This window comes from Mya arenaria, chromosome 10 (assembly GCF_026914265.1).
Source record: "Mya arenaria isolate MELC-2E11 chromosome 10, ASM2691426v1".
Taxonomy (NCBI): Eukaryota; Metazoa; Mollusca; class Bivalvia; order Myida; family Myidae; genus Mya; species Mya arenaria.
The window spans coordinates 12,010,465-12,023,217 of record NC_069131.1 but is presented as its reverse complement, the minus strand read 5'-3'; the positions used below and the strand labels follow the sequence as shown (position 1 = coordinate 12,023,217).

At 33.1% G+C, this 12,753-nt stretch overlaps 1 protein-coding gene across 14 annotated transcripts in view; it reads left to right on the top strand.

The window, feature by feature from the left end:
- The window catches only part of LOC128207037 (protein scribble homolog), an 82,913-nt gene extending 72,906 nt beyond the window's left edge, over nt 1–10,007 (top strand). For 10 of the 14 annotated variants that reach the window (XM_052909840.1, XM_052909836.1, XM_052909848.1 and 7 more), the window contains 4 exons: nt 1,349–1,507; nt 2,947–3,058; nt 4,799–4,866; nt 5,254–10,007. In XM_052909840.1, coding sequence (XP_052765800.1) covers nt 1,349–1,507; nt 2,947–3,058; nt 4,799–4,866; nt 5,254–5,257 — 343 coding nt within the window. In that variant the 3' untranslated portion in view covers nt 5,258–10,007. The remainder of the gene's footprint in view (nt 1–1,348; nt 1,508–2,946; nt 3,059–4,798; nt 4,867–5,253) is intronic. The other 4 variants (XM_052909845.1, XM_052909843.1, XM_052909842.1 and 1 more) reach the window with 1 other exon arrangement.
- Nucleotides 10,008–12,753: the final 2,746 nt, after the last annotated feature.

Here is a 12,753-nt window from a genome sequence, read left to right as displayed (position 1 = left end):
TGGTTCAGGGTATTGTCAAATGTCATTGCTTTTGATTGAAAAACAGTAGGAATATTACATCTGGCTTGTGAATCAATCAGACTGCCCAACAAGTGTAGTGCATGCTGGAAGAGCAGACAACTGGAAAATAGTGTATGTTTATTTTCGCGCCAAAATGTCATAATTTTTTTATCTATTGATTGAAGATAAATAATAAAACTTTGGGAATTTTATTTCTTTAATGTTTTGATCAAGGCATAAAACAAAGAATGCTGAATAGTAGGATGGCTTCCCAGTAAACAAGTTCCGTTGGATGCCAGTCTTTTGTGCCGTAAATGTTACTGTAACAACTCGATGGTCGCATCATTAAGGCATCAAAGTCAGCAGTTTTGGCATCTTTTTGGGCGGTTCTGACACATGAGCAAACTAGTTCACCATAATTATTGTACCGATTATAAAAGTCCGTCACCTCTGACACCATTATTATTGTACCGATTATTAAAGTCTGTCACCTCTGACCTTGTTGATAATGTAAACAACAAAGCGGAAGCGTTAAACCGCATGCGCTCTGTGAAATGACCTGTTTATTTATAGATTGATGACGTAATTATAGTGAAAAGGTCAGCCATACTTTCGCTTTAGTGTGTGCGACATGCACTGTCAAGAAAGTTAGGGGGACCCAAATTTAGGTAATTAATTCATGAAACGCTATTTATTTATTGATATTTAGCTTTTATCGGTCAAAATTTAAGTGTCCTGACGGAATACCGGACTTTGAAGTTCAGGTGTTCCTCCCGAAATATTGGTGTCCTTGGGATCCCGGGACCCCGTTAGTGTCGAACACTGGTCATTGTAGTCCACCAAAACGCACTGTCATCCACATTCATGGCTAGTCATGTTGTTTTTACATACGCTTTGATGCTGTTTTTATTTTGCATATTTGTTTAGATGACTTTCACTAAATCTTGTTATTTGTTGGAACAATAAACTTATTTAAGGATTTGCTTTGCTAAATCAGAAAGAAAAAATTGGCTATTTCAATTTGCACAATGCAAAAACTGTTAGTTTAGGAACGGACTTGCTTTGGTAAATCAGAATTATTTTTTTTCAATTTGCACAATGTAAAAACTGTTAGTTCAGGAGCAGATATAGGAATGGTTATTAAAGTAATTATACTACAATGAGATGTCAGTTGGTACAATTTTGTAGAATATTATTAGAATGTTTTCATCTGCATCTTTATCTTATTGACAATTGTATAGCTATTTATAACTTTTGCATGAGTTTTACAAAACTTGACAATGTGTTCTATAGTGTAGCATTATTCTTCCGTTTTGTGATGTATTTTTCTGTTTTTTGCCTGCCTTAGTCCCCTGAACGTGATGCGCACATTGGGCCCAAGCACATATACACCTGCAAATAACACACAGGAGTCTTTGTCCGCGGGTACTAACCCGGATTATAAATTGTCGCCTTCAGAAGAACGTGCACGGTTAGCGGAAATGCGGTCCGCATCTAGGCAGGCCAGGTCTGTGTGCTATTTATAGATTTGAGTTTGAGTTTCTCTTTGTAGAGATTTAAAATATTTAGCTCGTCTTATATTATAGGGGAAAGAAAATGACAAGCTTTTGCGACTTTTTATTGCTGGCATTGTCACCCTAGGCAATATACGTTGTGTGATTAGGTAGTTTCCTAGAAATATCATACAGACCATTTCTAGGAAGCAGTGAGAAAAAATGTCAGACTAGCATTAAGCACCATAAATGGGTGATAATGTAGAATTCAGGGATGTGATTTGTCCACAGATCTAATAGCTCCAGGGTCCCTGGATTTAAAAAAAAAAAAACTGATTTAAAAAAAAAGTGAACTGGTTGTTTTTGGTTGTTTCTTTATTTGTTGAACACCCCATTTTTATAAATTTGAAGTGGAGGGGGAGGGGGACTTATAAGGGCTTCTAAAAAGCCAGTTTTGCTTCTGCGGCAAGGTGCTTCACCCCCTTTGAATCCAATAGGGGGCCTAAAGCCCCCCAAAACCCATTGCCAAAATGGTTTTAGCCCTTCAGCTGCCAGGTCAATCACATCCCTGGAATTGTAAGATGTTATTTTCCAGTTATTTTAAAAAGCAAGTCAATGGCCGAAATGGAAGAATTTTGTAAAATATGTTCATAATTATGTAATTCCAGTTTTAGCATCATTGCTATAGATGGGTAACATAGGAACTTTTGATGGAAATATAGATTAATAGTTGATTGTAACTCTGTATTTTTGCCTACTAATGTATTCAATGTTTGCAGTGTGAATGGGTAATACAACTGGTGCATGATATAACTAGCAATGCCATGTCAGTACAGATGTTGTATGGATGTTGTCTGATTGTTGTACTACAACTGTCTCCCTGTTTTTTGCTGTTTTTGCCCCTGTCCTGTATGTCTTTGTGTTCCCAACTGTGTATTATTGTCTGTGCCCGTTGTCAGCTTATTCAGAAATATGAATATATATATTACTTTGTATACAGATAGTTATCATACAGAATATTTTTTTTGTGTTTGATTTTACTGAATGACATTTTTTGTTAGCTTTTTGTTTAGATAAAATGGCAATTCTAAAGCATAAACTAGGAAAATAAGTGTTCCACAATGGGAATTTAAGAGTTGCTTAAATAGTATCACAAACCTTTGTCCTTACTTTAGATGATAAAAGTATCAGCAGAAGAGTTCACAAACAATACAATTTTATTAATGTGAAATATTGGTACAAAAACTGGTAAAATATCGGCATAAAAATGACAAAAATATTAACATCCAATTCATGTATTGATCTCAAACAATGATGCAAGTATTTTACCATAATAAAAGTATTTATAAGTCAAGGTATAGTCTTTAAAGGTCAAGGTCTCATCTTTAAAGGTCAAGGTCTAGTCTTTGAAGGTCAAGGTCTCATCTTTGAAGTTCATGGTTTCATCTTTCAGAATGAAGGACCTTGAGGATGATGCTATAAGAGCACAGGCTGTCATCGCGAAAGCTCAGGAACTTCAGAATGATAGCTCCAAGTCCACCACCAATCAGAATGGCGAGTCAAATGTGAGTATAAGCACAGCGGTTAAAGTCTCACATGATTGTTATAAACCAGCAGCCAATTGTATAAAACGCTTGGATAAGATGTTCACAGATAATCTAATGGCTTGTTGACTCATTTAATCGAGTTGATTGGTTAGTAGGTATTATTTTATAACAGGTATTATACCATTGGCTGGAGGTAGTTGTGTATATTTAATGTCTATAACGTGTTTCCAAAGATATAAATTTACATCGTGCAGTTAGCATGCCACCAATCCTCCGTTCTGGCTGTGCAAAGTCATTGTACATACTGTGAGAACCTTGTATGCTTTCTTATGATTGCAAGTTACAAATTATATCTATCTTTCATATCATCTCTTTTTTTTTGTATGTAAAATTTATCTAGCATGTTGTGTTCTGAGAACTCCATCTTGATGTTTTAACATACAATAACCTTATTGAATAAAACTGCACAAAACATTCATGGAGATAAAAAATGCTCGTTGCTGCACAGATTTTAAGAATGAATAGAAATCAGTTAAATCTTTACACAATATCTGATGCCTTTTCTCACAACCTATTTAACCATTATAACAATTATAATATCACAAGAGCTAGACGTGTATTTTTTATGTGTATTTCTTCGCATGCCAACACTAACCCCAGGCCAGTAACAAGGTAACTTGCATGAGCACCCCTGGCGACTCCCCTAAGCTTGTAATAACCCGACGCACGGGAGACACCTCTGTCCGGGAATCTTCCCGTGTCCTCGACGAGAAAGTCTCGCATAAAACTGTCGAGGTTATGGACGAAAAGACTGGCAGACCTACCATACAGACTCTGCAACTTGTGCAGAAAGTTATAGAAACTGAGGTGTGAATTTTGATGGAAAACAGGGGGCTTCGGGTTGTTAATCCTCATCATTTGTTTCCCAATGTTCGGGTCAGCATGGGACCTCTCAGTCAAGCTTTGCTGTAATGTAAATAAATCTTTTGTGCTTCATGGTTTTCAGATGTTTAATTCATTTGTCTTTTGTACAGCTTTTTACTGTTAAAGGTAGCATTTGACCTTGTTTGCTGCAGAAACTCGAAATATCCTTTTCAGTATCTGTGTTTGTTGTGGCCAATGTTTCCTTTATATATATCTCTTCACAGCCTTGTGCTTGTTTTTGGTGTAAGATGATTGAAAAAAAGTTGAAATATAAGAAAGCGTATTTGTTGTATATGCTGGCTTAAAGATTTCTTTTATAAGGTTCATGTTTGGTTTCACACACAATGTCATGACAAATATCAGCAAGTATCTTATTTACAAAAAAATCACGCACAAAATATCTGATCATTCTTTAACCCTTTTTTTTTTGGACAGAATAAAAAACCAGTGCACTTTTCTAAGCTAAAAATTTGTTTCAATTTGAAGATGCTAACTAGACCAATGCAAATGAACTTAAACAAGTAATATTTCTGTATGTAATGCTTTCATTATGAAGCCATTTTCAGTGTGATCTAGTATCTGTCCATCAAATCAGCATGCATGTGGAGTGTGGCTTTAGTGTAGATCTTATGGTGATTTGTTTTGTAATGGTGCTTATATTTCGAAAGAAAATTATTGCAAGTTTAAGACATTTTCAAACGCAACTTACGATTAATCCTACTTTATATATTGCAGCTTACACATATTTCTTGTATCAGAATGTTAAAATGGCACACTATGGGTGCATGCTTGCCTATTTTACACAACATGTATCCCTCACATATCTATTTCCAGGTAGAGGTCACCAAAAGACAAATTATTGAGCTCAATTTAGATGATTCAAACAATCCTAGTGAAAATAGGTAAGAGTACACCTGTACTGGAATCTTTGACAAACATAAAGGCTTAGAGCAGTCGAAACATGAGACTGTAGCATGCATATTACTTTAAACTTTCTTAATTATGGTTACTTGTATAAACAATTGTTGCTAATGGTGATAAACACAATGATGATGATGATGATGATGATGATGATGATGATGATGATGATGATGATATGATGATGATGATGATGATGATGATGATGATGATGATGATATTCATCTTCATCAACATCATCATCGTCAAGATTATTATAAAATGAATTATGTTAATTGAGACTATGATCAAATGATGATGATGATGATAATGATCATCATCAAATGATGATGATGATGATGCATTTATCTTGACAGTCTTTTACCTTTCAGGTAGTAACAGCTGTATATATTGGTATGAATGTTGATTTTCTACATTGAGTGAATGCCAGCCAAATGGTTCATAAGCAGTTGTTCACCAAGAAGGCATATCAGCTGCTGCAAGTCTACAAGAGAGTGTTTCGAAAAGGGACGTTTGCAATAAGAAGAATTTCGTAGGGTTTTATTTGCATTCATGAATATGTGAAATTTGAAATTTCACTAAAAAATACAACAGGACTAGGTTGATTAATGTTTGGTGTTCAAATATATTCCACTTGTTGTTTTTGGTTGAAGCAGATTTGTTAGACAAAGAGGTTTTGGGGCGATTTTAAAGCTATTTTAGAGTTGGATGGAAAGTTATGTTGTGGCCTACTTCATGCTACGTTGAATGGTGTGCAGTTGTTATTCTTTAAACATCCTGTGCTTGCTGGGGCCATTTTCACTGATGTCTTGAAGCTAAGTTTGAGACAAACAAATTCTTAAATATTTCAAAATATTTTTATATGCTTTATTTTGTCATAAAATATTCAAACAGCCTTAGAACATGTTCTGTTAAACAAGTTAATGTTCTTCCAATCAAATGTTATGAAGAATATCAGTTTTGAGTCTTCAGTCTCAAGCTTAGACTTAAGATTTTAATGAATATGGACCCAGAAAATAGTTTTATATGGAAAAATAAACTGTGTTAAGTAAGCTTTTAAGCTTATATGTTATATCTTGTAGTTATCATGTCAACTGCAGTTATTTTTGTATTGAATCTTACTTAAATTGAGCTCCATATACTGGTCAGCACAAGCATATGATGGAAAAGACTTAAATATGACAGTGTTTTTTGTGTTCAAAGGTGATGAAAGGATTATGATGTATAAATATTACATTTATGTGATATTTTTGGACATATTTTATACCCCTATTTATATCTACTATTCATTTAGACTTTTGTGATCTGTTTTTCAAGGTTTTTGCAATGTTTGAGTTTGTGTTTTGTTTGACTAAGGAATTTGGTTCCTAAATATCATAGTTACTTATGTTATTACCTTTCAGAAAGATGATGTAACTTCATATTTACACATTTAATGAATTTCCTGTAATCTGATTGGTTGATGTTGATGATTTTGAACATAGTAATGAAATTTCTGCAATCTGATTGGCTGATGTCTTTCATTTTTGAACACATTTGATGAATTTCCTGCAATCTGATTGGCTGATGTCTTTCATTTGAACACATTTGATGAATTTCCTGCAATTTAATCGACTGAAGTCATTTTATTTTTGATGGTAAAAATTTAATTTTGTAGACATATTTTTGCATTAACCACATAGTTTTATGAATATGAATTTGTGGCAGTCAGTATTTTAACTGTATTTAAGATATACCTATTTAAGAAAAGATATAACAACACTTTTTTTTTCAAATTAAAAAATGTAAAAATACACATGAAATGAGAAATGTAATCGACAATGTTCTTAGGTTCAGCTGTGTTAGGTAATAGCCAAAGACATATGGCCAAAGGCATGTCTATTAAGAAAATTCAAAATGTTAGTGTAAGATTTCACATTCACTTCATATACTTTCTGCAATATTTTAATTGTATGCTTAAAAGCCTGATCCTTACTTCAAGTTATATAAACCCTAGCCATATACTGCTGGCCTAAAACAACCATATATTTCAGTCTAGTCCACAAAATCATGCGGAAATCGTGTCCACTAACTGATTCACAGATGGCGTTCATTCTTTTATTCATATGTTACAAATTATTTACAGTTATATAATGCAAAAGTTATTTATTTAACAACTTCTTTATTTTAAATTGTATTTTAATTTTATTTTTTTATGATTTAGTTGTTTTATTCTATTATCATATATGGTTGATAATCATGGTGAAGATTTTACCCCGATTTTTACTCCCATTTCAAGTCAAGAATAAACAGAAAGAATTTTCATTTCTTAGCTGTAAGAGTCAATATGATTTTCATGATTGTTGTAGGTTTTATTTTGTGTAGGAGATAGCAACTTAAAATATCTGACACAATCTTGAGGAAAAGGCACAAATCAGTCATGAACAAAAAAACATATCAAATTATCAGAAAGTATTGCATATTTTGCTTGTGTATAGAGAGCTCTTTATTTCTGTATTTGCATTTAGTTTATGTCCTTTAATTGTTTTAGAAACCACCCTGTAGAATTGGTTTACTGGCTCATTTTCAGCAGAATTTTAGATAAGAGTATATGTGAAGTAATCTAGATTGTTTATTATTCTGTTTAATATGTGGTTTCACTTTTTGTCAGAAATCCTAATAAGCTGCATTTACATTTTGGTGTTGGAACATATTGTACTAAAGTAGTAATATAGGTTGAAAAACAACATAACTAATGGTATGTTCTGCATTTTGATTGAAATTTAAAGGCTGGAAATTTCTACAGCGTTTAAGATCAATTGAATGGGTCAGAATTTCTTCATACTGTTAAAATTACAATATAATGCAATCAAGATCTATTGTACTTATTTTGCATATATTTTTATGAGATTTTTACATTGTTAAACAATTATTTTGTTTTCTTTTGCTTTTAGTTGTATTTAGCATCATGACTTTTCTTAATTTCCATTTTTCGAAAATGTGAAAAAAAGAACTTCTTTTGGCTTTTATGCTAGGCAAGGGGTCCATCATGAAGATTCCAATGCAGGATCTCTTTTCTAGGAGAGATTTTCAAGAGTAAATGTTGTACTGCACTGTTGAAAATATCTTCTAGGCCAGAATTCTCAGCTTGTAGTCTTGATGAAGCTGCAGTCTGGGCCCATTTTCTTGACACATCTAAAGCGTAACAAGCGTAGTATCTTGTTCAATTAAGCCAATTTACTAAATTCAGCATGACTTTAAAAAATAAAAAAATTATCTTGAATATGATTATTTTTTAAAAATATCTCAGAACTCTTCAAAATGAGAATATTACACAAATAAATAAAAACAAAAAAGGAACACTGTTACAAGGCAGTTAAGATGTTTCGAAAATTTGGGGTCAGATTATTTTGCTACTATAGAGATTGGTAATCAGTTATTTGTAATGGTTGTGTCCTTCATCGTGCTTTCTTGTTTTAACCCTCGCAAAACAAAATTACATATGACCTGGAATACATTATATGTCTTCTTAACATTCTGGCTTTTCTCAATTATTAATCAGTTATCTCCTGTGGCCCGTTACGGATCATCATCTTGATTAACAGAAGAAAAAGCATTGATTCGTTTTCCATTTCCCTGACTTGTTTTGAATTTGCAAAATAGTGATCAGAGGACACTTAAATACCTGTATGATGATCTTTAATGGAACAGGCCCAAAGTTTTTCTGTTTGGTACATGTTCATGATTATAAGCCTTTTTTGTTGTTTAAAAATGAATAAAAGATTTGTAACGTAACATGCCGTGTAAGAGTATCCATGTGATGGAATGGACTATGTTTGTGTGATTCAATCTTATAAGGAATATAGGATCTTTTGTAAGAAATTATACTTTTGTATGACACAGACAGTACTAGTTTATTCCATAAGCACTGCCATGTCTGTTTTCTAACCTCTACAACTGCCTGTTCAGATTGTACCTTTTTTTGACATTGTTACCAGAAAGTACAGGCAAAGACTTAAGATCTGAGAGATCATGTGTTATTTCATTATAAGGTTTGTAGAATTGAGAAAATCAATGAAGATCCATAGAGCATATAAGGTGAATTTCTGTGTAAGATTGAAGTTTATTTCACTGAGTGATCATAGCACATAACATATAAATTTATGTGGTCCCGAGTGAAATCAGTTTTGATTTTGCACCGAAATTCAGCAACTTCCCTGTATACTTAACATTATAAAAATATGTCACATTTAATTGGCATTTATTAAAAAATCATATGATATACATCAATTCGTTTCATCATTTCAGTAATCATATTGTTTTTAAACAGAATAGAAAAAAAAAATACATAACATTTCTTATTATTTAAATCATGTTTTTTTCTGAAAAAGATTATAAAATTCAAAGCTCTGAAGATGCAATATTTTACCCATATATAAATCATGTTTTACTTTGTAATGAGGATTATATAATTCAGAAAAAATATACTTAAAATACAATGTCTGATCCATGTACATCATGAGTGCATGTTCTGTGCCCTAAAAACATGTAGCATGTCGGAACATTTCCATGTGTTACTTCAATCTGGTCTTGGGCTGATTTCTCGAATAATCTTAAATCTGTTATAGTACTGTTAGATGGCTTGGTTAAACTAATCCCAAAATGTTTTTAACATGTACCTTTAAGCCATTTTACTGTTAAGATAATTGCAGCCAACTTAATTATGTTCAGAGAAATTGGGTTTAAAATAGAATTTTTGAAAGGGTTTAAACTGGTCGTATTCAAGATTTTTAGAGGATTTAACCCCTGACCCCAATTTCTCGAAACTTCCTAAGCTTAAAAAACTTAAGTATCTTTGTTCAATTGTTCAATTAGCTAAATGCATTTGATTCTGATAATAAAAATGGTTTATAATCCCAAAACTCTTAAACAAGTAAATATTACACAAATAATAGAAACCCAAAATAGTGAGCCTAGCTTAATCCTGTTATAAGGGACTTGAGAAGTTTCGATAAACTGGGGCCTGTTCTTGTTTGTCATTGACATGCTCGGGTGTGGCCATATGTTATGCTCTATTATCATGATGATTACTATTATAATACATGTAGATCTGTACAGTTAAAATCAATAAAATATTATGATCCAAGCATGTTGTTGTATATATGGTCCTGGCTTTGTATCTAGAAAGAAACCATTCTAATTTCATCTCTCCTTGACACTTTAAAAAATGGCTTCAGAGGACACTTAACGGAAAGGAAGACGTTCTTACATGCTATAGAACAAATAACATGCCTAGCCATTGTTCATCAATTGTTAAGAAGTAAAAGCTCTTGAAAACAAGAGCTGTCAAAGGAATTCGACATATAGCCATTATTTGGGCCTATACTATAAGTGGGTACTAAATATGGGTTTAGTAAGTGACTCGATATGAGATATATGGGGCATTTTAAATATGGTTTCCTGTGCCAGTATGTCCCATATCGTCTCACCTACTAACCGTGTAACACGATATAGAACACATCAAATTGGAAAAGAGATGCCATTTTGGTACCATTTAGGTTTGATGACCCAATATGGAAAAATATTGGGTCACCGTGTAACCAGTCCTTGACCAATTGCGCTGTGTCATTTATGATGGAGGCGTGAGTTAGATAGCCTTTAGTATATAACATTTTCTTAATTTGGCTAGTTACTGAACTCTTCTGAGGTTTTATGCCCATATATGTTCTGACCAAATTTTGGAGATGATTGGAAAAATGCTTATAAAGTGATTGTTCGCATAAGACCAATTTTAGGTCATTTCTATACAGTCTAAACTTGATATGTTCATGTCGTCAGGACCTAGGAAAAAAGTTCGAGATAACGAATATTCGACACATCCAAAGTACAAAAAATAGCACCAAACACATTTGATTCTGGTTAATGTCTAATGTTTCGTCTGCAATTCAATGGTCTTTTTATTTAAAAAAATGAATTATTTGTGTTGTATACCGGTAACTTCTATGAAAAGGTCGACCGGTACAGTGGAACTTTCTGTGTCTATTTCGGATTGTTATCAAATCAATTAAATCTATGTTTTATACAAGAATGAAAAACACACAAGCTGGCAATAAATGTCTCTTTAATAAAAACCTGAACAAACAACTTTCAATATTCACACTTGCCAACTATCCTCCAATTATGACAGTTCGTTATTTTGACATGCACAGTAATTTAGTGCCATGCAGCAAACCGTCAGAATTGTTTTATATAGAATCAAAAGGAATAAATTCAGGACCAGGGAAAAAGTTTGACACAACTGGAAAATAGAGATATCAGATGTTGACATAGCGAGTGGACTGTAATTAAAGGGCACTAACTATGGAGAAACTCGAGCGATATGGCTGGTTATTGAACTTGTCAAATATATTATGCCCATATAATTTGGTCATGATTGGACAAAGGGTTATAAGGTTATTTATCAGACAACATACTGGATGCTGAATTTGGCAAGAGGACCACCTTAGGAACACTAAGAAGTTCTATATAAGGACTTTTAGTGAAAAGTAGCCCAGCCCCTGGCGGCCATGTTCCACAAATCAACATGGGTGAGGAATTTGATAGGTCACCTAAGGAACATGCTGTAAAATTATTTTAAAATTGGAACTGCCTATTCTGAGGAGAAGATTTTCAAAGTTTTCCACATATATACATACATATAGTGAAAAGAAGCCACACCCCCTGGAGGCCATGTTTTTTATAAGTCAACATGGGGTTGAAATTTGATAGAGGGTCACCTAAGGATCTTTTTTGTGATTTTTTTTTAAAATTAGCCCAGCAGATTCTGAGAAGATTTTGAAAGCTTTCCAAATTCTAGATATATTTAGTGAAAAGTAGCTCTGCTCCCTTGGCGGCCAGATTGTTTATTTTCAAATCAACATAAAGAAATTTGATAGAGGGTCACCATAGAATCATTTATGTGAAATAATTTCGAAAACAGATCAGCAGTTTCGGAGATTTTCTTTTTGGTTGCCAGACTTCTGCTTGGAATCATTTTAATTGAAGGAATCAGGAAGAGAAGTTTTTCAAAGTTTTCTATGAAGACATAAAACGTGAAAAGTAACCCTATTTTATAATTGGGCCCGCAGTTTCTGAGAAGAGTTTTCTTTCTTGTTTTCCAAACCAAAATAAATTAAAGGAATTTGATACAGGGTCACTTAAGGAACATTATGAGAAATAATTTTGAAATCAGGGCAGCAGTTTCTGAGAAAAATATTTTTCCTTTCTTTGTCATGGCAACCAGATTTCCGCATGGAAACAAAATCTGGAAGGCCCACTTTGTGTTCAGGTGACCTAGCAATATGTTATATGACCTTGTAGTTATTCCTGTTCACCAAGCATACAACAGAAAACAATTCAAGAACACTTTGGGAGTATTTATTGTTGGCGCACATTAAAAAGATAAAGACAGGGGTAACTGGAATTATTGTGCCGATTATTCTATTTTTAACAATGGATTAAAAACATCATATTTAAGGCTCTTTGACATACAACATTGCTATTTAAGCCATGTTTTCTGTTGTTCCAGGTCCTTTATTATAAACAGCCACAAGTCTGATTCTAGATTAAGACACAGAAAAGCACTTATTTAAATTACAAAGAATCATTTTTACTCCATTTGTTTAATTACATCACTAGAAATTAAATTCAGCAAATTTCAACATCAATACCCATCTAGAAGCAAAGTTACAATAAAATGAAGATCTGCAGTTTTGCTGCTTGAATCTGAACTCAGACATGAGATTGTTCATAATCATGGCCCCTGTAGTCTAGATTGTGAAATATTTGGAACACCAAATAACAGAAAATACCCCGAGCACAAAACTAAGAACTAAAAATAAACCACAATACAA